Below are 27,523 nucleotides of genomic sequence, written 5' to 3' on the forward strand. Positions count from 1 at the left end.
GCATTGTCGTGATGGAAAAGGACTTTTTTGTGGTCCAATTGCCAGCATTTTTCTTGCAGCTTGGTTTTCAAATGGTCCAATAACGATGAATAGTATGCACCTGTAATAGTTTTACCTTTTTCCAGATAGTCGATGAGGATTATCCCTTGCAAATCCCAAAAGACAATTGCCATAACCTTTCCAGCCGAAGGACTGGTCTTCGCCTTTTTTGGTGCAGATTCTCCCGTGGTAACCCATTGTTTAGATTGTTGTTTGGTCTCAGGAGTATAGTAATGTATGCATGTTTCATCCACAGTGACGAAACGACACTTCAAGTCCTGCGGATTCTTCCTGAACACCTGCAAACCATCCTTGCAACACTTCATATGATTCCGTTTTTGGTCAAGCGTGAGCAATCGCAGAACCCACCTTGCAGATAGCTTTCTCATGTCCAAATGTTTATACAAAATATTATGTACCTGTTCATTCAAGATGCCCACAACACTAGCAATCTCACGCACCTTAACTCTTCTGTCATCCATCACCATATCATGGATTTTATCAGGGCGTTCAAAACGTTCAGCATCACTTGTGCCCATATGGACACTCCGAAAATTTTGAAATCACTTATAAACTGTTATAATGGAAGGTGCAGAGTCACCATAATGTTTACCAAGCTTCTCTTTAGTCTCTTGAGGTGTTTTTCCTTTCATAAAGTAATGTTTAATCACCACACAAAATTCTTCTTTGTCCTTTTTTTGACAATCACTCAATTTCCTTGATTCACACAAATGCCGCCAAACACAAATAAATAGACCAATATGGCTGAAACTTGGTGTGCGTTCTTTCCAAAGATGCTACTAACTAAATATGACCCCGATACGTGCTGGTGGTGCCATCTCTTGGACCATGCATGGACTTTTCAAACGCCCCTCGTACCTGTCACATACCAATGCTGGCAACTGTTGAAGAGTTACGAAGGTGGAGGCATTACTTTTCAGTCAACCCTCAGTTTCCTCATAACATTGGGCTCTGTTCTTCAGTTTTTCTTCTGCTAAGTAGAATCTCTACTGATTGTCAACAAATGTTTTCTTCAGTTTGTCTGGAATTTGTCTTGACTATCAAGCTTCTCTCCATTGTTCTTGAATCACAACATGGTTGTGCCATGCAAGTAAAAGTACACATTTGCCAAACATCATGTTATCCTGCCTGTTGTATTTGGCAACTCGGTCAAATCCTTTCAGCCATCTCATCGGGTACTGACAAGTGCCTCTGGAAAAAACTGGTGGATGTCTAATGTGCAACTGACTTGCTGCTTGTTTGGAATCTGTTGGTCTCCTGAATATATGGACTTTGGGAACAATGGATGCTTGTATTCTGGTTCCTGTCCGTGTAGGTGACTTCTTTTACATTGCCTAATTGGAGCCACAGTTGATGTAAATGTTTGAATACCAATCATCTCCACCAAAAAATGTCATTTTGTAAACAAAGCAAATCCAAATCTAAAAGCAGGGTTGTCAGTGAAGCACAGCCCTTAGCACTGAAAGCACATCTATTACAAACACCAGTGTACAGCTGGAACAGAACATAACTGTCTTCTTGGACAGAGAGTGCTGCTGTTTATTCAGACATCATATATTCCAGAATACAAAAACATTACAAACATATGAAAGTTTAAAAACCTTTCAGAAATGATACATAATAAATAACAAACATATGCTGGTGACTGGATTTGAACCAACAACATGCAAATATGCCAGCCGGTAATGCTAACCGTACTCTGTGCTGGAGTATTTGCATGGCAATATTCCTACCTCTTAGTTGAATCTTAATGTTTAGTCTTGTATGTAGTGGTGTGTCTGGGCATAAAGTTTTGATCTGTGTGAGTAGGAAATTTTAAATTTTCTTCACTACAGTCACTGTAATTGTGCTTGAAGTAATAATTTTCAAATGTATGTGGGTTACTGTGGAGCAACATCAAAATTTCATAAATGTATAGAGAAGGAACTGTTAGTACTTTTAAACAGTAGATGAAAGGAATTTCTCTGTTGGGTGTACACATATCAGATGATTTTCTTCTAAGGAAAAAACTGAAATTTGTCATATCAAATGACAGTGTTAGACAGACATCAATATTCAGCAGAAATACACCTAGTCTGAGACATGTTGCATACTACTGACAGGCTGGTAGTGACTGTTCTTGAATATAATGTTCTTGGTTTAATGTCCCCAGAAGATTATGCCATACCTAATAATTGATTTAAAGTAGCTTTGATACACTACTTTGTGCTTATGTGAGTGACACCAGGTAAAACACACACTGCCAGAGCTAGGCTATCCAATTTATTTGCTAAGAAGTATATATGTACCTTCCATTTAAAATTTTTCTGTGGATTTAGGCCTGAAAATCTCACATGATTTACTTCAATCAATTCCTAATAAATTGTGAGCTATTTTGATCTAATCATTTGTGGTGATTTACTCCAAAACTATGGCACCTACCTGGGTCTTAATTACATTCAGTTTCAGTCCATTTTGATGAAACCAGTATTCCAGAGATTATAGAATATTTTGTACAGTATCTGGCTTTTTTCCTATGACTTTTTTTTTAATTAGGACTGAGGTGTCAGCAAATGAGACTAAATGACCAACATTGAACAGCAGATCATCTGTATGCAACAGAATCAGATACAGATCTAGTATCGAACTTCGATGCATTTTAATAGATATCTCATGGTATTGATTGTAGCTACTCATGAACTGCATATTTCAGAACTTTTAGTCCCATTCCTTTTTCAGTAGGCTGAAGAAAATGCACTCACAAAAAACACTATCTGGTAAAAGCGTGACCATAAGGAACAAATTGACAGTGTTAGACATCAGTATACAGCAAGAACACACCTAATCTGAGACATGTTGCTTACTACTAATGGGTGGGTAGTGGTTGTTCTTGAACATTTCTTGATGCATATCAGTGGTCACTGCTGTGTTTCTATCTGCCTAGTATTCCAAAGTGAACCCTCTTTCACATCAAGAAAGAGAGTATGATTAACCACTGATAGCTTTTTTCTTTCTAGGTTTCAAGAACAATTGTTTATGCCACTTTTCCTATTTGTCATTGTTATTGGTTAGTAACAATGCACTCTGGTTTCATCTCCATTACTTTCAGCCAGGAAGTGAAACGGGAATTGACATGCTGATCTTTCAGTTGTTGACTTTGTTTTACTTGCACATTCTGTAAATTTCATTCAGTAATTGAGTATGTAAATGAGATGAATAGGGATTTTTGATGGAAATACATAAATTTAGAAGTTATGTAGCAGCAAAGGACTCAAATGAAGTTGATAGGAAATAAAGAATAAAGTGTTCTCATTAGTAGTTACTAATAGTCAGCACTACCCAGTTCACACTTTCACTTCAGTCCAGAAATTAATATTAATCCCTAGTTTTCTCTCATAATTGTTATAGGTATTTCCATTATTTATTCATTATATAGTATTTAAATTTTCTGTTACAGGAATACATAGATCTGTCATCAATAATGATACGAGCCAAGCCATATCATGACAATGAAGAATTGCTCCCCATGTGTTACCGTTGCTCTACTTATAACCCACTGATGAACACATCTGGAAATTGTTGTACACAATGTAGGCAACCATTTGTGCATTCATATGTTTCCTTTGGTAAGCATATCAGAAAATGTGCTGCTATACATTTAGACAGGAATATTCATGCTAACTGTGTTTTACAATTTGTGCAGAAGTCTTGCCACTTGTGGAATTTCAACTAGAGGATGGAATCACTGATGAAGAAGCTGTCCAATTGATAGAAGCTGGAAATCCATCAAGTACTACAAACGATGGGTGGAAGCAAGGAGGAAGTGATCACTACCAAACGTTACAGTTTGATGAATCTTCTACCAGTGTAACAGATCTGTTCACTGCAAATCTCATGAACTTTGAGGTAATTCTGCAGTGTGGAAGTGTAACTGGTAGCAGTCCAACACTTGGAGAGGGCTATTATTCGAGAAATTTACCTGAAAAAGAGAACTTCTTTTTGCTTCTGGTTGTGAGATTTGTGTAATAAGTTAGTATATGATAGAACACTGATAGCATCTGTGAACTAAATTACACTGGTAATAATTTTATTATTATGAAAATCAAAATAGGTTAGTCCTAATTCTGTGGCCTCATCTTGAAAAGGTTTAACAACTTCCATCTGTTTATTATAATGGTTTTCAATTTTGTTTTATTTGATAAACTGGTAGCACAAAAATTTAATTTTGATTCTAAATTCTCTCTACCTTTTTCTGACCTGTTTACCAAACAAACAAGGCATTTTGTCATTTGAATCTTTGATACCTTTACCCAAATCTGATTTTAAGTTTGTAATTTCACTCTTAAATTCCTTTTTAATGTGATTTTTCATTTCCACCTTTGAACTACTAATGCCACTTTTGCTACACATGTTCTCACTCATCTTAATGCAAAATGCAAAACTTTTTTTTCCATTTTTATAAATAAACTGTTGTTAATACCACCACTAAATCCGCCTTTCTCATGTTTCCTGTACAACTTTACTTTTGTACCATATTTGTGTGTTGCTTTCTGCACTTTCATTACTGTTCTTATTACAGCATTCAGTAGATGAAGCTCTTGACATTTCACCGATTATTTGATTGTCAGTTACTCCGTCAGAAGAGGCTGTATCTATTTTGGATTTAAATCTACTGTCTTCACAAGGTTCAACTTTAAATAGTACTTTTTCTCCACTAATTTCTACCTCCTGTCAGTCTACATTGAGCACACTGTCCACTGTTTTGTCACTTGATTTGAAAAGATAGTGAGCAACACTCAGAAACAGAAACACATTCAGTTTTCTTTCAAGTTGGCTGCTGCTGCTGACTCCAATCTATTCCGCTGGGCCACTAACTCCGTATGTTGGTATCCAGCAGATCCTCTCATTAGCTGAAATGCCTTGAAGATTATGTCAACCTTCTTTCTTCTCTTATTGAATAATCCTGTTTCAAAGATTGTGGCCTCTTTCTAATTTGTCATTGGTTGTCCTGCCATTTGGTGCCTTACCCAGGGTATTTTGTCTGCTAGGCATTTGAACACTGCTGAATGTAATTTTATTTTGTTGGTTCACTTACCAAGTCACAATTTATAGTTCAATACCTTCACAGTCATTTGCTCACAACTTTTTTCTACCTCTACCATCAATAGTTTATGACAGTTTTTGTCACACATCTTGTTCTCAGTGCAGTCCTCTCATAAATTGTTCACAATCACTGATTTTTAAATTTCTCACTCTTAAGTAATTGCTACCAGTGCAAAGATGGGACTAGTCCTCACAGGGAAAGGCACTACGTGTAAGTAGACTTACTTGGTTGTCATATCTTCTTCCATGGTTGTACAAAATAAATAAAAATAAAATAAAAGTTTGGATATTGTAACTATGTTCAACACAACAACTACAGCGCCACAGCTATTACGCCCATTTATTTTCCTTCGGCATACCAGCAAGTGAGGACCAGTCTCTAAAAGTGACTGTTTTAAAATCTGCTCCATCAGTTTTTATCCAAAACAATGTTATTAACCAGCCATGTACAATGCCCTTGTATCTTGACATTAGAAACAAACATCACATTCAGTTGTAGCTCATATAACTAGTTCCTTGCTGTTGTCATTACTAACTTCATGTGCAAAGAGAACTGCTCTACAGTTCACATAGCTCACTTTTAACACAATCTGATTGGTTGTCTACTAACCGAAGCCCAGTAATTAAGAACAGTGAGCAAATTAGTTTATTCAAAACACAGTCTGGAAAAAATACAACCCATCAATAGTTTATGCACATACTGTCACAAAGAAATCAGATGAACTATTGCATGGTATTATTGTTTAGATTCTAATGTGTAGGCTTTCACGGCCAATGTCTTCATTAGTTAAAACTTCCGGGGTGAGAGGCCATGGTTGATCTGTAAAACTGAAACGAGAAGAAGTTTTACAGATCGACCACAGCCTCTCAGCCCAGAAGTTTTAAGTAATGATTGTGCAGATTGTCTAGCTGTATTGCTTACATACATAGATATTAATTGTATGAATATGGTGTACATACTGTTATACACTTCATTCCAGAACAAGAACTGAGTGAGCATGAACTATCTTGGAAATGTTGACTGCATGTTTATTAAGCACCGACTCACTGCTAATTCATCGCACAAAGCAACATAGAGATGTTAGCAGCTTCTTTTCCAGGTGCAAACTCACACAAAAAAAAACACAAATTACTACAAGATGTTATCATAATGAATGTGAAACCCAGACTAAGAATTTTGGGAGTAGGGGGGGGGGGGGGGGGGCAGTATTTATAGATTGGCGTACTGATTTATTGTGATCTCAGATACTACGTATTGGTTTATACAACAATAGGATGAAAATTGGTGAGTGTAGATGGTCTATTGTTTTCAATGATTTTCTTCAAAAAAATTGGGCAACAAAATTTTCGCAAGTATAAAGGACAGTTAAGTGAAAATGAGGCAGACAGAAAAAGTAAGTAAACTGTTTATTATTTAAAAACCATAACTGTTAATACATTTACAGGGTTGCCATAGGTTCTGGAAATCAGGAAATTTCAAACATATCAGCGAAAGTTGAGGGGGGGGGCACCGGAAAAATCTCGTTTTTGTCTCAGTAGACAAAATGGTTTGTTCAGTGAGGTGTCAATGTATTGTAGCTGGCTGGGTGCATCTGAGTATGTTCACTGTTTCCTACTCCCCTCATTACTACTGCTCCTCCCCTTCCTACAACTTCCCTCAGCTTGCAGTCAGTGCTGGCACCACTTCTCATCGCTAGCCCAGCAACTGCTGACGAGAGGCAGGGAGGCATGAGGAGTGGTTTGTTTGGATCTGATTCTCAGAGACTGTAGACGCAGCGACCAGAGACTGCGGTCATGTGTGCATGAATTCTATCTGAATGATTGTGTGAATGTGTGTAAATTCATGTTTTCTGACAAAAGCTATGGCTGAAAATTTAGTTGTGAGAGCATGACTGTCTTTTCTATGTGGCTGTCTGCATCTCAGCAATCATCTTTATGGTGAGTTGCTACCTGTTCTCATTATTATAGATTCTCAGAGTATTTGAACTACTTATCTAACAATGAAAATCCAAGATTTTAATTTTGATTTTTTTATTTGATTTTAGCAGGAAAGCTAAAACAGCTTTGGTCCAACCCGCCACTGCACGCACTGAAACCATTTTTATTGTGCAGTATTGCTCCCTGTATATCTAGAAAAGCCAACTGATGCCCTTAAATAGTGTAAGGAGCCCCTTTACCAGTTCTTTGTTAGACACAATTTCTTCAGATCTAGTTGTCCTGAAAATTCTGTCTCTCTTGCTCTCCAATACAGTGCATTTGAAGATTAGGTATGATGCAGTTTCTTCACTCTCATCACAGATCCTAGGGTCTTCTTCCATTATATCCATTGTATGTACGTGTTTTTTGAAATTCCCATGGCTGGTCATCAGTGCAACCATGAGTTTAATTTCTTTCCTATTCAAGCCCGAGATTACAAAGCTTCTTTTAAAACATGGCTTTGGCATCACTGCCTTGCAATGTTTTTGTTTCTAGATCTTGGTCCAGTATTCTACATGCTGTCTTCTGAGCCATAGTTCTAGTTTGGGCACAGTGTTGGTGATTGTCAGGACAGGTTCTGGTCCAGTGAATGGAGTCTTTGCCCCCATCCTGTCCAATCTGTCGGCTTGTTCATTGCCACCAATCCCTGAGTGGCCAGGGTCCCACACTTGGCATATCCTATTGCTTCCCCCTAGCTCCACCAGAACCCTGTGACATTCTGCAACAATCTTAGATCTTGTTGCAGGAGCTGCCAATGATTTCAGGGCTTCCCAGCTATCTGAATAGATGTAGATGCTATGGTCCTTGTATCACCTATGCACATTCTCCTCCACACACACCCTGATTGCAGTGAGCTTGGCTGGGAATACCGAGGCCAGTTTTTCTAGAGAGATGATGCCCTCCAGTCTAGGCTGAACCCCATACACCCTGGCCCCAGCACCTTGGTCTGATTTTAACCCATCAGTGAACCAGACAGTGTCACCCGTACAGTGTCAAACTGTTTTTTCCCACTGCTCCGTGCTTCCAATTATTATATTTTAAGGCTTGTTGAAGCAGTTGGGTGTTTATTATGTAGTCGGCTGGCATTTCTCCAACCATTCCTATACTTACCTCACTTACTATTTTAGTGTGTGATTCTGGATATCCCAATGAGATCCAGTTTTTACCAGGTTTGAGGCTGTATGCACCAACTGCTGCCTCCATCTTGACCCAAAGGTGTAATGGAGGCATGTCCAGCATTGTTTCCATCCCAGCAGTATGTGTGTTGCTAATTCTGCCTGTTATAGCTAAGCAGGCCACTCTTTTCACCTTATCAAGTTCCTTAGCTGCAACCTGCTGTTCTACCTTCTTCCACCACACTACAGCTCATTAGGAGATCTAGCTCTAAGCACCGTGGTGTATATCCAGTGCATACCTCTGGGGCTTAGGCCCCAGTTTTTGCCACAAGCTCTTCTGGTACTCACTAGAGTACCTTTTGCCTTGGAGCAGATGCTCTTAATGTGAGGAGTCCATGTTAGTTTCTCATCTAAGGTTACCCCTAGGTATTTCACTATCCCCTTCACAGGTAGAGTTTCATCGAAAAGCTTTTGGTTCCAAGTTGAGTGTTGGATATGCTTCTTCATGAATGGTACTACAACAGTCTTCTTAGGATTAATCCTTAGATCCTGTTTCCTGCAGCAATCTTGCACAATGTCCTGTGCATCTTGTGCCATATTCCTTACTGTGTCAGTAAATTTGCCAAGTATTACTATGACAATGTCATTTGCATATTTTTGGCAAAAGCATTGGAATTTAGTTCCTCAATGAGCTTGTTCATCACTAGATTCCACACCAAAGGGGACAAAACTCCTCCTTGTGGACAACCTCTAGTGGTGTTAATTACCATCTTTTCATTCATCATGGTGGCCTCTACCTTCCTTTCACTAAGCATGGTCCTACATATAGTGGTCCCTAGGTCATGCACTTCTGCTGCCCTAACCATGGAATTGAAGGTTGTGTTACTAAAAGCCCCATTGATGTCCAGGAAGATGCAGAGGGCTATTTCCTGAAAGTGAAGTGCTTTCTCCATCTTCCCAGTGAGTTGGTGGAGAGCTGTCACACATGATTTACTTGGTTGATATGCATGTTGGTTTGAATGTAGAGGCTCCCTAGTTAGCCTCCTCTTCCCAACTTGTACATTCACCAGTTTTTCCAATGTTTTAAAAATGGAGGACAGGCTGATTGGTATCATATCCTTGGCCTTGGTAGGATCAGTTCTCCCTGGCTTTGGAATAAAGACAACCTTCACTGCCCTCCAGGCATTGATAATGATTCCTGCTGCTAGGCTAACCCTGAATAACACCTGTATAGGACTCTTATAAGATTGTCTCCTGCTTGTTGCAGGAAAGCTGGAAAGGTTCCATCTGGTCCAGGTGACTTGAACGGTTGGAATGTTCCCACCGCCTATTGGATTTTACTGAAGTCAACACACTCCTTGGCCGATTCCTAGTCCTCCCTTCGAATGCCTGAGAACCATTGTCTCTCAGGGATCACATTCTGGTCTTTGTTATCTACCAGAGCATATTGACGGAAGTGAGTTTTGAGGAGCAATTCCAGCATCTCATATGCTGTCTCTGTATATTCCCCATCCTCCTTCCTCAACATACCTCCTGGATTATTTGGTACGCTATTGAGGATTTTGTGAAGTCAGACTTGAGCAGCCGTGCCCTCCATTTCCTCACAGAATTCCTTCCAGGATGCCTCCTTTGCTTGTCTAATTGCAAGGTTGTAATTGACAAGGGCCTCACAATATTTTGCCCATTGTCCTTTACGTCTCGCAAGGTTAAACAATCTTCATACCTGTCTTCTTTGTGTTTCCAAGTTGTTCCACCAAGGCACACTCCTATTTGTGCACTTCTTGGTGATTGAGCAGTTGTCCTGGTATGAGGTCACTTTGGCCGAGGTTACAGCCTCCACTACTTCCTCAAACTCTTCTGGTTTCCTTATCGATGTTTTATTTTCCAGTAAGCTTAAGTCAAGGTCCGTCCTATCTCACAGTCTGTTTTCCTGGGATTCTTATAGGCCATGGTCTGTCTGACTCCCATTTCAACCTTGAATTTAATATACACATGGTCCAATGAGAATGGCTCTAACACCAGATGCCATTGTTTGACATAGCTGCAAATCATCATGGAACCAAAGGTTATGTCAATTACTTCTTCCCTTCTGCTGTACCTGAATGTTGGTTCATCAACCCTATTCAGGACCTCCAGGTTGTTAGACAAGAGAAATTCAAGAAAGTACTCATCTCCACTGTTGGTGTCCTTAGTGCCCCACACTAAGTTGTGGGTATTGGTATCACATCCAACGAACAGTTGGTTGCCTTGCCAATGTCAGGCTTCCGTCAGTCTCTTCACCTCCAAAGAAGGAGGAGAGTAGTCTTCATAAGGAAAGTGTGCTGAGGCCAAAACAATTTCCCTCGTGATACCCTCCTCACTTTGCTGCATCCTGATGGTCACCAAGTCCCTGGAACAGAAATCCATCATTGGCATGAAAGAAATTCCATTTCTCACATAATTGCATGTTCTGAAGTTTCTTAGATTTATAGCATAAATCAGCAATACATCCAGTACCACCTAGCCCTGATACACCTCTTTTGTATAAGTAGGGCTCTTGTACCAGGGCCACATCCACTTCCTGTCTTCCCAGGCAACAGCTCAGGGCAGCAGTGGCCCATTAGTCTGTGGCCTATTAGTCTGCAGCATTTCAAGTTTCCATCTTGCTGCCATTATTGCTTTTGAGGTCTTTGATTACACTGATGGCAGTCTGCAATAACCCTAAAAACAATTTCAGGTCTTGCTCTCACATTGCCTTCAGGGACTTCTCTCTGACCACCAAAGGGTTCGTCCTTCCAGTACAGCCTTCTGGTTGATTACTCTCCAATCCTCTGTCGAGACTTTTGGGTCACAGACCTCTATTTTCTCGAACAGAGTCTTTGGAGAGACATCTTTAAGGATCTTTGCTACCCATATTGATGTTTTTGCGGTCTTAAGAATCTCATCTGTTGTCTTGACCAGCAGCTTCACATCCTCCTATGGGGTTTTCATGGGCACCTTGTCCTTGAGCCATTCCACTGTATGCACCCCCTCACAGACAAAAATGAGAGCACCATAAGCTAGATAGACCCTCCTGAATTTGGGTCCTGGACGAGCGTCTCCCCCATTTTTTTCAAAGAGGGCCATCTGCACGAGCCCCTCGTGGTGCAAGGTGATGCTTACCAGTGGATAGCCTTCTTGGATAACTGCCATCCTAAAAACTGAGACTGCAGTACTATAGGTCTGTTTCTTGCCTCGACTTTTCTGGAGTCGCTTATCCTGAGAGGAGGGATTCTTAGATTCCTTCCTTATCCTCGTGTTACCCGTCTTTGACGTTGAGGGGGTCTGCATTTCCTCTTCAACCTGAGACAGTTTTTTCTTGGTAGTCTTGGGTTCAAGCACTTTTAATTCCCTCCACTTTTGTCCTCCTTTTTGTTTCTGTTCCCTGAGAAGTTTCCTCCTCTGGGCCCCAGACAAGGCTTTAATCTGCATCTGGTTCAACCTCTCAGTTACAGTTCCCACTTCTTGCTCAGGTCTAGACCCTGATTCAGTAGTGGGAGTGCATTCCATCGGTCCTGACCCCGATATTTGGTGTCTGAGGTCTCAGCTTGCCCGTCAGTTTGTTTTAAATTATTTTCATCAGTCATGTCCATCTCGGTCCCACAGGATTTGGGGATCTACACGGTCCACACCACGGAAACCACGTGCGGTGTAAGGCTACTTACTCAGGGAGGTCACCAGGTATTGCCACCAGATATTCCTGAGGCTCCATTTGTGACACATCTTCCCATGTGCCATGCACCCCTCTGCACAGGGCAAGGGAATTGGGTGAGGACTAGGAGTGGATAAGGAAGACAGAATGTTGTGGAACACTCTTAGTCTGATCCATCAGCTAAGGCCTCTCCAGCAGTAGGTCCTCTACTTACAGCCCACAGCTTCACTCGGATACACAAGCCTCTCCATCCACATGGACAATGCTTCGCCAAGGTAGTGTTCCCTTGAAGAGGAAATCCAGGATAGAATGTAATGAAAAGGAAAGTTACTATTCACCATTACAGTGGAGATGCTGTCTCTAATAAAGCTTTTGGGCAGTAAGGCCTTCGTCAAAAATAGATGACAGACACACACACAAACGTAACTGACACACGTGACTGCAGTCTTAGGCAACTGAAACTGCACTGTGACTGAAACCAAACTGTGGTTTCAGTTGCCTGAGACTGCAGTCGTGTGTGTGAGTTGCGTTTGCATGAGAGACAGAGAGAGAGAGAGAGAGAGAGAGAGAGAGAGAGAGAGAGAGTGTGAGAGAGAGAGAGAGATCTATTTTTGACAAAGGCCTTAGTGGCCAAAAGCTTTATTTGTGACAGTCTTTCTATTGTGCATATCTGCAACTCAGCATCTCTGCTATGTGAACAACTTGTCTGTTGCATGGATTGCTCACCATGGCCTCATTTTGTCAACATGCTGTCTGTGCTTCATGAATAGCTGACGACATGACTGGATTTCAATGATGATCCAAAACCACAGGCTTTTTCTGCGGGTATCTTTAATGGATTGGGCATGCCTATCTGAAGCCATTTGGTTTCCAGCAATGTGCAGGCTCTGTCTGTCAAATCTAGTCTCACTGATCTGTCCACAGGCTGAGTCTGTTTGTGTGTGGTGTAATGCATTGGATTTTCATGGTTTATCCATGGACCCAGGACTGCAGTGCTCCTCAGCACGCCAGAGGCCATGGGCAATGGATCTCAGGAATTGTGACTGTCTCACTGCAAGAACATTGTGCAGTTTGGCATTTTATAGACATTTTATTTGTTCTAGTATGTTTTGCACTTCAAAAGTATTTTATACATTAGAAAGTATGGACAGTAAGGAGAAGAAAATTGTGTAAGTCACTGGTGGTTTGCAAGCTATGTATTCATATGTTTCTCGGAAGAAAAATCACACAATACCCATAAAATAATAGATGTAACACAGTGAGTAATAACCGACAATAACGAACATACTAGAACCAACATTTTATTGGTGGTCATCTAAGTGTTGGTTTACTCTATTCTTGCCTGCCTTATACACTTCTTTCAAGAGGCATACTTTTTTCTGAGTTTATTTCTGAAATCAATGAAGGTATTTTAAATCTGTCTTGTGACTCCAAGGAATTGCATATTTTTGCTGCCAGATGTGTTTCATTTTATTGCAATAAAATAACATTACTGGTCTTAATGAAACACACATATCATTTGGCTTGCTTTCTCTATCTAAAAACATATGTTGATGTTAGTACTTAAGATTTTTGCTCACATCAGGAAATACCATCTACTTGCAAGTTTTATATATATATATTTCCTTATTTGCACTATTGTTCCTTGTGCTGTAGCTGCAAAGACAGATTGACAATTTATGTCTTAACTTACCGTTGAGATCTCAAAATTTTTCAGGGAAAAATGCTAAAACTTGTCTGGAAACCAGGGAAAGATCAGGGAATTTCACTTGGGGGAACTTGTGGCAAACCTGATTTATCTGTCTGAGAGGCAAGAGTGTCAGTGCCTTCATGGGAAAATGTCCTTGATTGTACCCAGGAATGCACCTGTTCATATGACGCAAATTGACGGACATGAATGTCTATCTTCACGGCTCCAAAAATATGGAAATTGCGTGGGGAGAGATCAGAATTGTGTGGAGGATGTGTAAGGGTTTCACAGCAAAACTTCTGCAGTGTACTGGAAACAACCATAGCTTGATTAAAAGTAAACAACCAACCTGTAGTTAACACATTGAACAGTCAACAGGCACACAAAAAAAGTTAAAAATAGTGCTCAGCTTCCAGGCGGTCTCTTTTTTTCTAAGCCCACTAATACAGGGGGAAAACACATATACAATGTTGTATTGTCCCAAATGACTATATTGGTCCAGCACTTCATTGACAAGACACAACTGTCTGGGACAATGTAGCTTTGTGTGTGTGTGTGTGTGTGTGTGTGTGTGTGTGTGTCTTTTCACCATTAGGTTCTTTCTCCAGTTTCGTTCATGCGCCTTTAGACCAGTCAATGCCTCAACTATTTTGTGGTTACCTTTACTCCATCCGGCTTGCACTACACAATCCCAGCACCGCTATGTGCTGTGCCTACAGAGTTAACAATGTAATTGATATAATATATATCATCTTAAAGGAGAACATCATCAGTTTGTTCAGGCTTTCTAATATCGTTGTTTTATCTATCTCTTTATTGAACGTGAGAGTAATGTTTTGTAAAGAGTGTACAGTTTTGAATTGCTGTCAGTGTCTGTATTTGAAACATGTTAAAAAGTGACATTTAATGTGAAAATTCAAGCACTTCTCTGTAAACAGTTTTGTAAGTTCTTAATATTAGATGAGCAATATCTTAATGCATCATATAAATGTCTGCGATTAATGTCAGCGGAGACTTTTTTTTCATCTTCACGCCAGATAAAGATCAGCATAAATGTCAACGTAATTCCCATCTATCTTATATCAAAAAATTGCTTACATGACACAACCTATCATAATATATTTTTTTTCCAGACTGAAACTGGTGAGTTTGTGCCTGTGCTTGTTAGCAGAGCTGTCCTAAAAACTATGGATCCAGGAAGTGTACTCATCTGCAAACGGCCAAAACCCTTGAGGTTCCAGTTCTACCGAAATTTACTCCCAGATCTGCAGATAACACAGTGCCCATCATGCAGTAAGGTAGGTAATATGAACATTTCAAACACAAAAATTGCATGTTCAATTTTATTTAATACTTTCTTATGTTGTACTATTACCACATAACAGAATGTGATCAGTATGTTTCATTAAATAACATAAAAATTATCAGTACTACAGAAATTACTTGTGGGGTGTGCTACTTGAATTGGGTGCAAATTATTTGACAGATGAGTACAGTTAGTATAATTTTTTACATATTTCATGGACTTTGTAATGACTCCATGCTGCCCATTTACTTCATACGTAACAGAAAGAAATATTTAGTTAGATACCAGATATATTGTAACCATATGAATCTAGTGCACCATAGAATGTAATCTGCACCCCAGTTTTAAAAATTAAATTAATAGAAAAAGAGTTTGTTGACACATCACTGGTAGGCTAAATTTATTTTACGCACCAGGGGATGTGCACATGAACAATCAAAACAACTACTACTTTTAAGCTACCCATTGTTAAGCAACACAGTCATTATTAAAAGAGAATCCCTAACGTGATTACTTACATAACATGCAAAACAAACATACCATAAATTACAGGCATTACTCATCATTATTCACTAATATCATCATACTTGTATCCTCTGAGGAGTCTACATTGGAAGCAGATTTATTTCCCCTTTTCTCATCACCCTGGTGTCATTCCAGAGCACATAGTCTTCACTGTTGTCCAGAGTATTTGAAATACAGAATTTCTTGAATGATTTTATGACCATTGGTGCTTCAGTGCTTTCACAGGCAGTTGAAGCCCAGTGTGTAGTAATGTGAGGTGTAGCACACTTAATTTCTCCTGTCAGAGTCAGTTCACAGTTTGGCTCACAAAATTATTTTTCTTATTGTTCATGAATGTAACCTTTGTAAGGTATATTTATGCTAATGTACAGGGGTTGTAACAGAGAAGTCATTCTTCCAAGAACAATAACCAGGTCACTGGCAAGACTGTGGATCATCTTTTTTATGTCATCAGTGAGATGACTATGAAATGCGTCAAGACAAGCATTGATGGTAGTTTGGAAAGCCCACGAAGACAGAGGTCCCATACGTTTCAGACCCAGTCAATTGTTAAGGTTTCAGTCGTCCATCCCTTCTCTTGACTTCAAATAATTGCATCATCAGAGAACAGCTTTTCATTTTTAGGGGTCTTGAGGCTTGTTTTTCACTTGCAGATTGAAGAAGGGGGTAGTTTGGGTCCATCTGCTGTAATTGCCAGCTTGACAGTTATGCACTGTTTTTCACACCCTAATGTTTTAGTGGTAACTTCTTTTATTCCCTTCTCATCAATCGTGTAATTACATGGTATGTCAAACCAAATTGGCATGTCATCAGTGTTGCCTATTTCGCCCATTGAAAAATTCTTCTCTTTCCAAAATGTGATAACATAGCACTGAAATTGTTTGAAGTTTTTTCTCAAAAGTTTATGGAAGGTTTTGGCATACTGTTGTAATGGGGTCGTAGAAGTAAGCCTGCCCATTACATAAAGCGATCAATGCATCCATGGCTAGCCTTAAACTATTGCCTCCATGTATTAAGAACTGTAGCCACCTATTTTGCTTTGTTTCTTATTGTGTCACTAATCACATGTTGTCCATTCTTCCTCTTTTCATGGATGAATTCTAAAACTTTTGCTTCAGCGTAAGAATGTTTTCCTTTGGGTTGACCAGGGAATTTCTTTCTAGTAATAGTAGAAGTAGTAGTAGTAGTAGTAGTAGCAGCAGCAAATAATGCCAATTTCCATTTCTTCCTTAAGCTACATTGAACTCTGGTCCCGCCCTCCTGTTACCATATTTTTCGATGTAAAGAACTATATTATGCTTGAAAGTAGTATCATACGATTCTTCTCTGCTTGCCTTTCATTTCATGGCTACCTGATAGAAACACGCTATGCAGTAATAGGCCAGCACTAATGTAACAAAGTTGAGAATTACAACAATGCATTGTGATGTAAGGAACAATTCCTAAATTTCAATGATGTAGTGACAGTGGTTAACTACTTAATCAGTTGTCTACAAGGAGATCCTGATTATTCTTTCACTGTGCCATATTGTACCATGCATTCTTTATACCATGAATTCATTCATTGTGTTCTATAAACTGGATCAGAAAGGAGAACCTTCGGGAATGTGAAATGAGTCAAGATATACATTAACAAAAGTCACACAAATCATAGAAACCCCAATTGTATACCGTACTGACAATAAACCATCACTACATAACCTCACATCACTTATGATTGTGATAACTAAATTTTGTCAAGTATGAGTGCTATTCAATAAAAAATTATCATAATTTTTTATGGTCATAATTTCTTATGACAGAATTTAATCTTGTGGTATTTTGTTAACGTGTAACAAACACCCGGTACTAGTTCTGTTGGTGGTACTGCTGGTTCCCAGTGACATGGTAAGTGGAGGTGACATGTGATGAACAATATGCGGCTTTGATATTCTGCATTCATCTCTGCAGATATTCAGTTGTAACCTATGAAGTGTTACAAGAGGCCTATGGAGAGTTTGTTGTTCCATATAGCAACTGTTGAAGATGGTTTAATTTGCTTGCAGAGGGAACACAATCAATTTGAAAGCAAGGTGAACCTGGCACTCCAATTACTTCTCTTACAGAGGAAAACATCAATACTGCTGCTGTCATTGTGAGAGATGATCAGTGGATAACCCTACAAGATGATCAATGAATAACCCTAAAAACTCTTTCCAAAATATTGAAAATTTCTTTGGGTGCCCCATGTGAGGTTTTTTTTATTTTCCCTAACCTTCTTGGGAGGCATTTTGCACCATAAGAAACAGTAATGAAGGCTGAGGAGACTGTTCTGAAGGACCTTCCAAAAAATGGTTTACAGCATGTCTTTGCAGACTGGCAGAAAAGCAGGACATGTGCATCACATCCAAGAGAGGCTCTTTTCAGTAGGACCATCAAAATTAAGAGGATAAGTAAAAGTGTGTCGTCAAACAACACTATGATTATTCTTTATTGAACAACCCCCATAAATTAGAAAAGAAGCTGTTACTTTGAAAACCATTTCTGCATCATCAGTTATACTAAACAGCTGCTTGTCATCTCTATATTGGTAGCTTAATATTTACTTGAATGCGTTGGTACTTTCCAAAGGAAATCGTTATCTACATCCGTAAATACTGAGTCCTGTTTACTCAGTATATACTACATGTCACGCATCTTTACAACAAATGCTGTTACTTGCAATGTAGCTAACAGAATTTTTCAAATCTTGAGTGTAGATATTCAGGTAATTTGTATAACCAATTTTCTTTTGAAGTTCTTGGGATTCCCAGTTTTTAGCTTTATGTTAGATGGGTCCTTCCTGAATACCTTTGCACCAGGTAACTCCTCTGTGAACCCTAAACAAGGAGGCAAAATGTAGTATCTGACAGTGATTCAGATTTCCCACACAGCCTGTCTATCAATATGGAGGAGAGATCTTACCACGACCACAGCTCACTCCTACAGAGGGCTCTGCTGCAGCAGGCCTGTCATGTGGGCCTATCCACTGACACAAGTGTGTCTGCAAATGCTATGGCCCCACAGTAGTCCAGCAGTTTATACCATTGTCTGAATCTGTTGTGGGTTGGCAGGAGAGCCAACACCGTATTATTAGAGGAAGCCGAAAGGCACGCGTTTTAGCTCACGCAGGCTGGCGTGAGGTCTGGAACAGGTCAAGGGAATTAGACTTTAGAAAAATGGACATAGCTGGTGGAATACTTAACTTTAATCCATAAATGGTGAACGTCGCTCTTGACGGTACATTATTCATAATCTCAATAGTAACTGGTAATGGTGCCTTGCTAGGTCGTAGCAAATGACGTAGCTGAAGGCTATGCTAACTATCGTCTCGGCAAATGAGAGCGTATTTTGTCAGTGAACCATCGCTAGCAAATTCGGTTGTACATCTGGGGCGAGTGCTAGGAAGTCTCTCTAGACCTGCCGTGTGGCGGCGCTCGGTCTGCAGTCACTGATAGTGGCGACACGCGGGTCCGATGTATACTAACGGACCGCAGCCGATTTAAAGGCTACCACCTAGCAAGTGTGGTGTCTGGCAGTGACACCACATTGCTCCCCCGCAAATCAGCGCACGGTTGTGGCATAAGGCTTCCGCCCGCCGTGGGGAGGACCCCATGTTGACGTATGCGAGGAGGTGGGGAGCCTAACAACAGGCAAGGCTGTGCCACCCGCACCCTGCCATTCGGACCGCGGGGAGCTAGGAAACGCCTGAAATCCTGCTCCAGGGTGCACGCCAACATGCGGTGTATGCACCCGTAGAGAGACAGGAGGGGCCGAAGGGTCGACCTCCATCGGGCCGGGGCACCCGACGGGCGAAAACGACAAATGTTCCGGAGCGGGCAAGAGTTCCATGTCGGAGGACAACTGGTCACGGGAAGCGATCGGCGGCATGTGACCCAGGGAGGTGTCCGGCGGTTGCAGCAACGCATCCAATGCGGGTGTCGCCGGCGGGAGAACAGGCGGCGGCAGCGCGTCGCCATGAGGCAAAATGGAAGGCAGCGTCGGTAACACCTGGGGCTGAGGCGAGCCAGTAGATGAGTCCCCAGGGCGCTGACCGGATGGCACCGTCACTGAAAGCAGACGGGGAGCGGCAGATCCCGTGCGACGACAGAGGCACAGCTGATTGAGATGCCAACGCATCTCACCAGAGGCCCCCAAAACCAGATACATAGCGCGGCCGAGGCAGTGAAGAATGCGCCCTTCGAGCCAACGCCGTGAACCTCTATAGTTGCTGTAGTAGACAACGTCGCCTGGAGCAAAAGCAGGTGTCTGCCGCTGCACAGGAACCTGATGTGGCGGATGTAGCAAAGACATCAAGATTCGATGGGCGACGTGGAGCAACTCAGCCGGCGTCGACCATCTCGGGGCTGAGAGTGATACGAGGACAAAAAGAGCAATAACGCGTCCTCCCAAGAATGCGACTCTTTCAACTTCAACATCTGTGACTTGAAAGTCCTGACCAATCGTTCAGCGGCACCGTTTGACTGTGGCGAAAATGGCGCAGACATCGGATGTTGAATACCATTGGCCTTGCAGAATGACTGAAATTCTGCGGACATGAATTGTGGGCCATTGTCGGAAACAATAGTCTGTGGAAGACCTTCAATGCAAAAGACAGCGGATAACGCTTGGATGGTGGCAGATGACATCGTGGAAGACATCCGGACAACAAAAGGAAAATTACTGAATGAATCTACCACAACCCACAATCGAGCATTCCAGAATGGACCAGCAAAATCGATGTGTAAGCGTTTCCAAGGGGAAGTGGCTTTTGGCCATGCAAAGAATTTCCACGGTGGTGCTGATTGTTGTTCGGCACACACCATGCAAGAAGAGCACATATTCGTAATCGCGGCATCGATTCCGAACCAAGTACAGTGCTGACGAGCAAGTTATTTCGTTCTCACTATACCCCAATGTCCTTGGTGGAGAAGCTGTAAGACAGAGGACTGTAACAAACGTGGTACCACGACCCTGGACTGAGCATTATCTGAACGCAACAGCAAAACACCACGTTGTACAAAAAGTCTCTCCTTGTGAGCAAAAAATCGGTGAACCAACAGATCCCTGATCCGTGACTTTGACAAGGGCCATTATGTAGCAACAAAACGCAGAATGGTAGCAAGGACAGGGTCGGCAGCTGTGGCTGTAGCTACACGACGAAAGTCAATCGGAAATGATTCGACCACGTCATCGGTTTCCGAATCAATGAACATGCAAGCAAGTTCGGAGGAATCAAATGCTCTATCCTCAGCAATAGGCAAACGGGACAATGCATCGGCGTTTCCGTGCTTAGCAGTGGACCGATACAAGATATCGTAGCGGTACTGCGAGAGGAAAATAGACCAGCGAATGAATTTCTTCGCTGTACGTGGAGGTACAGGCTTGGTCGGATGAAAAAGCGATGTCAAAGGTTTGTGGTCGGTGATGATGATAAAGTGATGACCATACAAGAAATCATGAAACTTTGTAACACCAAATACGAGAGCCAATGCTTCTTTCTCGATCTGTGAATAATTTCGTTGCACAGACGGGAGCAATTTGGACGCAAAGGCAATAGGGCGATCGTGCGAACCATCTTTGTGCGCAAGCACAGCACCGATCCCGAAATCCGATGCATCCACCATCAACAAAAGGGGCTTCCGGGGATCGAATGGCGTAAGGCAAGTATTGGAAAGCAATGCCGATTTCAACTGGCGAAAGGCGCGTTCGCATTCCGTCGTCCAGACGAACGGAACACCTTTACGGCGTAAGCGATGAAGCGGAGCTGAAATGGAAGAGGCGTGTGGGATATATTTATGATAATAGTTGATTTTTCCCAGCACACTCTGTAGCTGCTTCAAATTCTGCAGCGAAGGCAAGTATTGTATGGCACGGAGGTGCTCTGGACTGGGATGTATACCTTGGGCATTGAGTACATGTCCCAGATAGGGTAAGTCATGAGCAAAAAACACACATTTGTCCTTCCGCAAGCGAAGACCATTGTGTCGCAAGACCTGAAATAATGTTCTGAGATTGGCTAAATGTTCTTCTTCCATCTTTCCGGAGATCACAATATCGTCCACATAGTTTGCTGCAGTAGGGACCGATGCACAAACAGTTTGTAGATATTGCTGAAACAATGCAGGGGCGGATGCACACCCGAATGGCAGTCGTTTGAATCGATACAAACCAAGATGCGTGTTAACCACCAAAACGCACTGGGATTCTTCATCCACTGGTATTTGCAAGTACGCATCTGCTAGGTCCAACTTCGAAAAATATTTACCCGGGCACAGTTTGTCAAAAAGATCTTCCGGACAGGGGAAAGGAAAAGTTGCAGTCACTAGTTGTGGATTCACTGTTGCCTTGAAGTCCACACAAACTCTCAATTTTCCGGAAGGTTTTGGCAAAATTACTAAGGGTGATGCCCAGAGAGAAGCCTGCACACGTTCAAGTACACCTTGTGATTCCAAATCGTGTAATGCTTTTGCGACCTCATCACGCAATGCGTGGGGAACATTGCGCGCTCTGAAAAATTTCGGTTGCGTGATTACTTTCAGTTCCAAATGTGCTTTATAGTTCTTAGTGCAACCGAGGCCCGGTGCAAAAATGTCTGCAAATTCTTCACATAGACGAGAAACACTGTCTGAAGGCACAGTCTGGTTCACTGATAGGACCTGATTTACTATAGACAAGTTAAACAACTGAAATAAATCGAAACCAAACAAGTTCACTGCAGAAGAAGAACGGAGGACGTAAAATGACACAAGTTTTGTTTGTCCCTTGTATGTTGCAAGAAGGCTGCACTGTCCTAACACAGGGATCTCTTGACCTAAATAGGTACTTAACTTAATATTTGCGGCACGCAACGGAGGTGTGCCCAGCAGTTTGTAAGTGCCTTGATTGATCAGTGAAACTGCAGCCCCGGTATCGAGCTGGTATGGTATCACTTTGCCGTTAATGTCCAAGTCCACAAAAAGTTTATTGTCCTGCTGACGACAAGAGCGACTGTCTCGTGCAACGTGAACTGACACTGGTACAAAATCACTTGCGACTTGACGGGAGTGCCGGCGACGTCGACGCACATTATTTGTGGGATGAACACAGTCACTGTCAGAGAGAGTGGCACTGGGCGGAGTGGCATGAACTATATGATTTTCCAAGGGCGAAGTGTCGCGAGCCTTAGTATCCTTGGTTCGATTCCGATTCCGGCGCGAAGCAAAGGGCCTGGAATGGTTATGAGCTTCCAGTCTGAGCTTTTTCTGGCAAACACTTTGAACATGTCCTGTTTTATTACAGTAAAAGCAAATAGCTTGGCGTGACGGGCAATTCTCATGCGAGTGTTTAGTAGCACACCGCGGGCATGATTGTAGCACTGCATTTGCTTGCTGGCGCGGTACACGTGGCTGAGAGCCTGGCGGCAGCGACGCGGTCGGGTGCGAGGACTGTTTACTGTTCCGTGCAGCTCGCCCGGTGGGCCAGTTAACCTGACACACGGGTGGCGAAGTTTCAAATGATTCCTGAGCAAAGTCAAGTGTGTCCTGCCGAACCAATATGTCCATCACTTGTTGAAGGGAGGGATTGACTAGTTTCAAAATCTGTTCCCTTATACGAACACCAGAAACATTCTGTGCAATTGCATCACGCACCATAGTATCTGAATAAGGGATTCCACATTGACACTCAAAAGCACAATCCCTAGTAAGGCCTTGCAAGGTTGCAACCCACTCCCGATTAGGCTGACCAGCCATACGTTTTGTACGAAAGAAGGTATACCATTTGGCAACTACATTGACTGATTCTTTGAAATATGCATCTAATGAAGACAAAATTTCGTCGTAGGACAGAGTTGCTACGTCGCGTCGGGGAAATAATTTGACTATCACACGGTACGTGGTCACCCCGACGGAAGATAATAAAAAAGGCTGCCGCTCGTTACCTTGAATTCTGTAGGCGGCGAGATGGAATCCAAATTGGTGTGACCACTCCGTCCAGCTTTCCAGTGCAGCATCAAAAGGACAAAAAGTTGGTGCAACTGCGTGTTGTGGCTGCGTTAGCGGTGGCTGCCGCGTCGTTTTGCATTGCACGTTGACCCTGGACGAGCTGTCCTAGGGCATCCAGTAAGGCCTGCGTCTGCTGATTCTGTAAGTGATAAAATTCGGACAGTACATCTGGAAATGGTGGCGAAGCCATTACACAAGTAAATCAGGGCAGTATAGTTACGAACGCGGTGTTGCCTCATCGCCAATGTTGTGGGTTGGCAGGAGAGCCAACACCGTATTATTAGAGGAAGCCGAAAGGCACGCTTTTTAGCTCACGCAGGCTGGCGTGAGGTCTAGAACAGGACAAGGGAATTAGACTTTAGAAAAATGTACGTAACTGGTGGAATACTTAACTTTAATCCATAAATGGTGAACGTCGCTCTTGACGGTACATTATTCATAATCTCAATAGTAACTGGTAATGGCGCCTTGCTAGGTCGTAGCAAATGACGTAGCTGAAGGCTATGCTAACTATCGTCTCAGCAAATGAGAGCGTATTTTGTCAGTGAACCATCGCTAGCAAAGTCAGTTGTACAACTGGGGCGAGTGCTAGGAACTCTTTCTAGACCTGCTGTGTGGCGACGCTCGGTATGCAATCACTGATAGTGGCGACACACGGGTCCAACGTATACTAACGGACCACGGCCGATTTAAAGGCTACCACCTAGCAAGTGTGGTGTCTGGCGGTGACACCACAGAATCCTTTGATACTTGCCATTGACAGGCAAACATGTGAAATTTCAAGAACCTTCCACAAATGGTAAATACTAAAACAAATATTTTTGGTGATTGGGTTTGAATTTGTGATCTGCTGCATGCGAGACAGCGATGCTAAACGCTACTCCATCTACATGCAGCATAGCTCACAGCTTTGCTCCCTCTTCTGCTGAAACAGTGACCTGTTGTTTCAGAAATTCTATTGTCACCAATTACAGCATCCTGGCTCTAGATCTTGTCAGTGGTCCTTCATACAGCAGCACTAGAGTATCCTTTCAGTCATATTGTCACATCTATGATGAGCATTGAAGCTAGCCCCTCTTGTCAAAACTTTGTGTTCATGAAGTGGGCCTTCAGTTTCCTTGAATGAGAAGACTCCACATGGATCAATAGCTCTGGACTATACTGGATTTTATATGGAAGAATGGACAACATCCCTGCTCCTTTGTCTTCTTGATGAAGGTCACAATCCTCAGTGTTGTATATGACAGCTGGCAAGGGACAAAGGATACAATGCAACCCAAAGTGGCACTTTAGTAACATTTCTCATTCTCTGACTTTCAACAAAGGTGTAAAAATCCGTACCAAGTGTTCCAGGCTGTATTTCACTGGCTAGTGCTTGGCTTTACAACACTTGCTGTCATTTTCCTGGGCATCCAGGGACCGTATGCAAGCCAGTTGTATTGCTTCTTTAGTCCCATTAATGAGGTGTTTCGGTGTCATCCTGAATATTATCTGGTTGTAAGAGAAACAGTGTATCCATTATTTCAGCCTCACAATTGTGGAACAGAAAGAACAGTGTGAATCCTGTAGTGTCTTGCTTCTCTGTGTTAAATGTGACTGGCAGACATTATTGTATACCAGTCCCAGTCTTTCCATTCAACGTCGGTGTATATCGAGAGCATATCTGGCAACATCTTAATAAAGTATTCTGTGAGGCCATTGTTCTGTGGGTGGTAGGCAGTTGTCACCCTGTGGGTCTTGTCGCAACATGAAATAACCTCTGATACTAGTCTCAACTGGGAAACTTTTTCACAATCCAAGATGCTCCATGCTTCAAAATGATGATTTTACAAGAAACCTTGCAATTTCTGGAGCTTTGGTAGCTGGCACGCCTTTGATGACTGTGGAGTGACTATTATCCATCATTCATTTGTTGATTTCTGGAACCTTCCAAAGAGGTCAATTCCGATCTGGTGGAATTGTGCTGTTGCAGATAGAATTAATATCATATGCCCCAAGGTAATTCTGGCATTTTGGTACATTCTGGACTTTTCTTCTGGCTAACTTGCCATTGACAGTAAAGTGATTGACCTGTGTCCATGTTTCTTGAGTCAGTACCTCTACTGTTTTTGTACATTTATGATGACTTTTGCTACATTCTGGACTTTTCTTCTGGCTAACCATTCTCTTTGTGGATACTGCCATCATCAGGCAAAGGAACTGCCTGTTTGTTCAAATGGTCTCCATGTCACCGCTAGTGCGAGTGATCATAAACTGTGTACTACCTACACCAAATACGACAGAAAAGTGGTGATGTAGATTTTCTCACTGTGCAACAATGTAGTGTGGAGCATGGATCCTGAATTTAAAACTTGTGGCAGCAGTAACACCAGCGGCACAAAAGACAGTTGGAATTTCAAAAACAACAGTACTGCTGTTCATAACTACTGAAAAACCAACAACATTGTGTTGCTGCAATATCATTGCCTTTCCCTCAGTCGTTTGCTGGCCTTGGTGAGGCAAATAAGTATTGGGAGGTCTATTTACATAGTTTTGCTCTTCACTACAAGGCTAGTCACATAACTGATACTGAATGTCAGTGTACACTCTTACTGTTTTTTAGTAATAAATTGTACAAAGTGGTGCAAAAACTGTGCTCACTTGTGGACCACAAAAGTTTGAGCTTTTTTGATGTTTGTGTTTTGATGACTGGCTATTATGGTCATCAAACCCACCAAGTTGCAACTAGACTTGCATTTACTCGATATGTCAAGCAATGTAAGCAGATGTATGGAGCATGGACTTCTGATTTGTTAGGCTTAGCAAGCAAATTTGATTTTTGCTGTAAACAGTGCAGCATGTCACATGTGGAATCATTAATCCTTAATGTTACTACATGTCTATCTCATGATGGAGAAGTTAATGTGAAACCCTGAAAAATGTACTAAAATTGCCAAAGCTCACAAAGAAACATCATCAGCATAAGTTATGTTCCACCACACTACTAGTGTCGACTTCCTTAGTAATAATAGTCACCATTCTGTTCTACAATTAACTCATGACAACCATCCAATTTATCAAGCATCCAATCAACTGGTAGCAAGGCAAAAAGAGATTCAGTTATTAAATCAGTACTTAGTGGTCCATTGCCTTCATCATTGATAGACATGCATAATCAGAGCCACATCATTTGCCATTGGCATGTCCCAAAGCAAACAGAAGCTCATACAAAACTTTCTTCCTGGTTGTTGTGAAATAGCACCAGAAAAGTCAGTGCAATAAAATAGTGTTCAGATTAAGGCCCAAAGAACTGACGTCATCCCTGATCATTCCATTTTGTCACATGTTTTGCATGCTGCAAACTGCTACATCGAGGAAATGTCTATCTTGGCCAGTGGATGACAACAAAACAGCTGCAAATGGGATGCAGAAGCTCATACTGCAGCTGGAAATTAGTGCAGTAGGAGATTTGTAGTTGAGTGCTGGCACAGCTGTGTGCCTGATTAATGTGGACACACACACAAGCACATTGGCTCCTCCCCCAGCTGCAGGATGCTCAACATACAGTGGACAGTCGAACCCCTTTGTGGTGTCAGATCAGTTTCTGCTCTTAGTATAGAAGTGTAGTGTGTCAATTAACTGTACCGGTAGTAAACTCTTGGATAACAGCTAACATTTTTGGCTTAAACACACTTGCACTTTTTGATTTCCAGGTTCAAGACCAAGTGCAATATGTGCGCAATATAAGCAACTGTTTGAACCTACATTAGGTTGTGTAACGAGGTTCCGAGGCCATTTATCCTTAAAGCACTCGGCAGTGTCCAAGTTCTGTAGAGCACATCCAGTGCATTTCACTATGCACAGCCAAGTTGAAGCAGAACTAGAAAGACTACAAAGTATGGGAGACTGTTTTAACTTGGGTGCCCACACACGGGCAGCACTGGGCAAACAGGTGACGTTTGGACAGCCAAGCAGCCAAACTGTAACATAACTGATGTTACTGCTCTTGCCGTATACTCGTTGGCAATGATGGTTTGCGCCTGTGTGGAACACATGCAGTCGGACTATGTGGTGAGTAACCTATAATAGCTACGGCTGCCCATGAACAAGCTGATG

At 41.8% G+C, this 27,523-nt stretch overlaps 1 protein-coding gene across 2 annotated transcripts in view; it reads left to right on the forward strand.

Moving 5' to 3' along the window:
• LOC126177684 (intraflagellar transport protein 122 homolog) overlaps nucleotides 1–27,523 on the forward strand; it is a 254,831-nt gene that overhangs the window by 186,473 nt on the left and 40,835 nt on the right. The window contains exons 21-24 of one of the 2 annotated variants that reach the window (XM_049924475.1): nucleotides 3,497–3,665; nucleotides 3,743–3,945; nucleotides 14,728–14,892; nucleotides 27,121–27,483. In XM_049924475.1, coding sequence (XP_049780432.1) covers nucleotides 3,497–3,665; nucleotides 3,743–3,945; nucleotides 14,728–14,892; nucleotides 27,121–27,177 — 594 coding nt within the window. In that variant the 3' untranslated portion in view covers nucleotides 27,178–27,483. Of the gene's footprint in view, nucleotides 1–3,496; nucleotides 3,666–3,742; nucleotides 3,946–14,727; nucleotides 14,893–27,120; nucleotides 27,484–27,523 lie in introns of those variants that run through there. The other variant, XM_049924474.1, reaches the window with a different exon arrangement.

Source organism: Schistocerca cancellata, chromosome 1 (genome assembly GCF_023864275.1).
Source record: "Schistocerca cancellata isolate TAMUIC-IGC-003103 chromosome 1, iqSchCanc2.1, whole genome shotgun sequence".
NCBI classification, from domain to species: domain Eukaryota; kingdom Metazoa; phylum Arthropoda; class Insecta; order Orthoptera; family Acrididae; genus Schistocerca; species Schistocerca cancellata.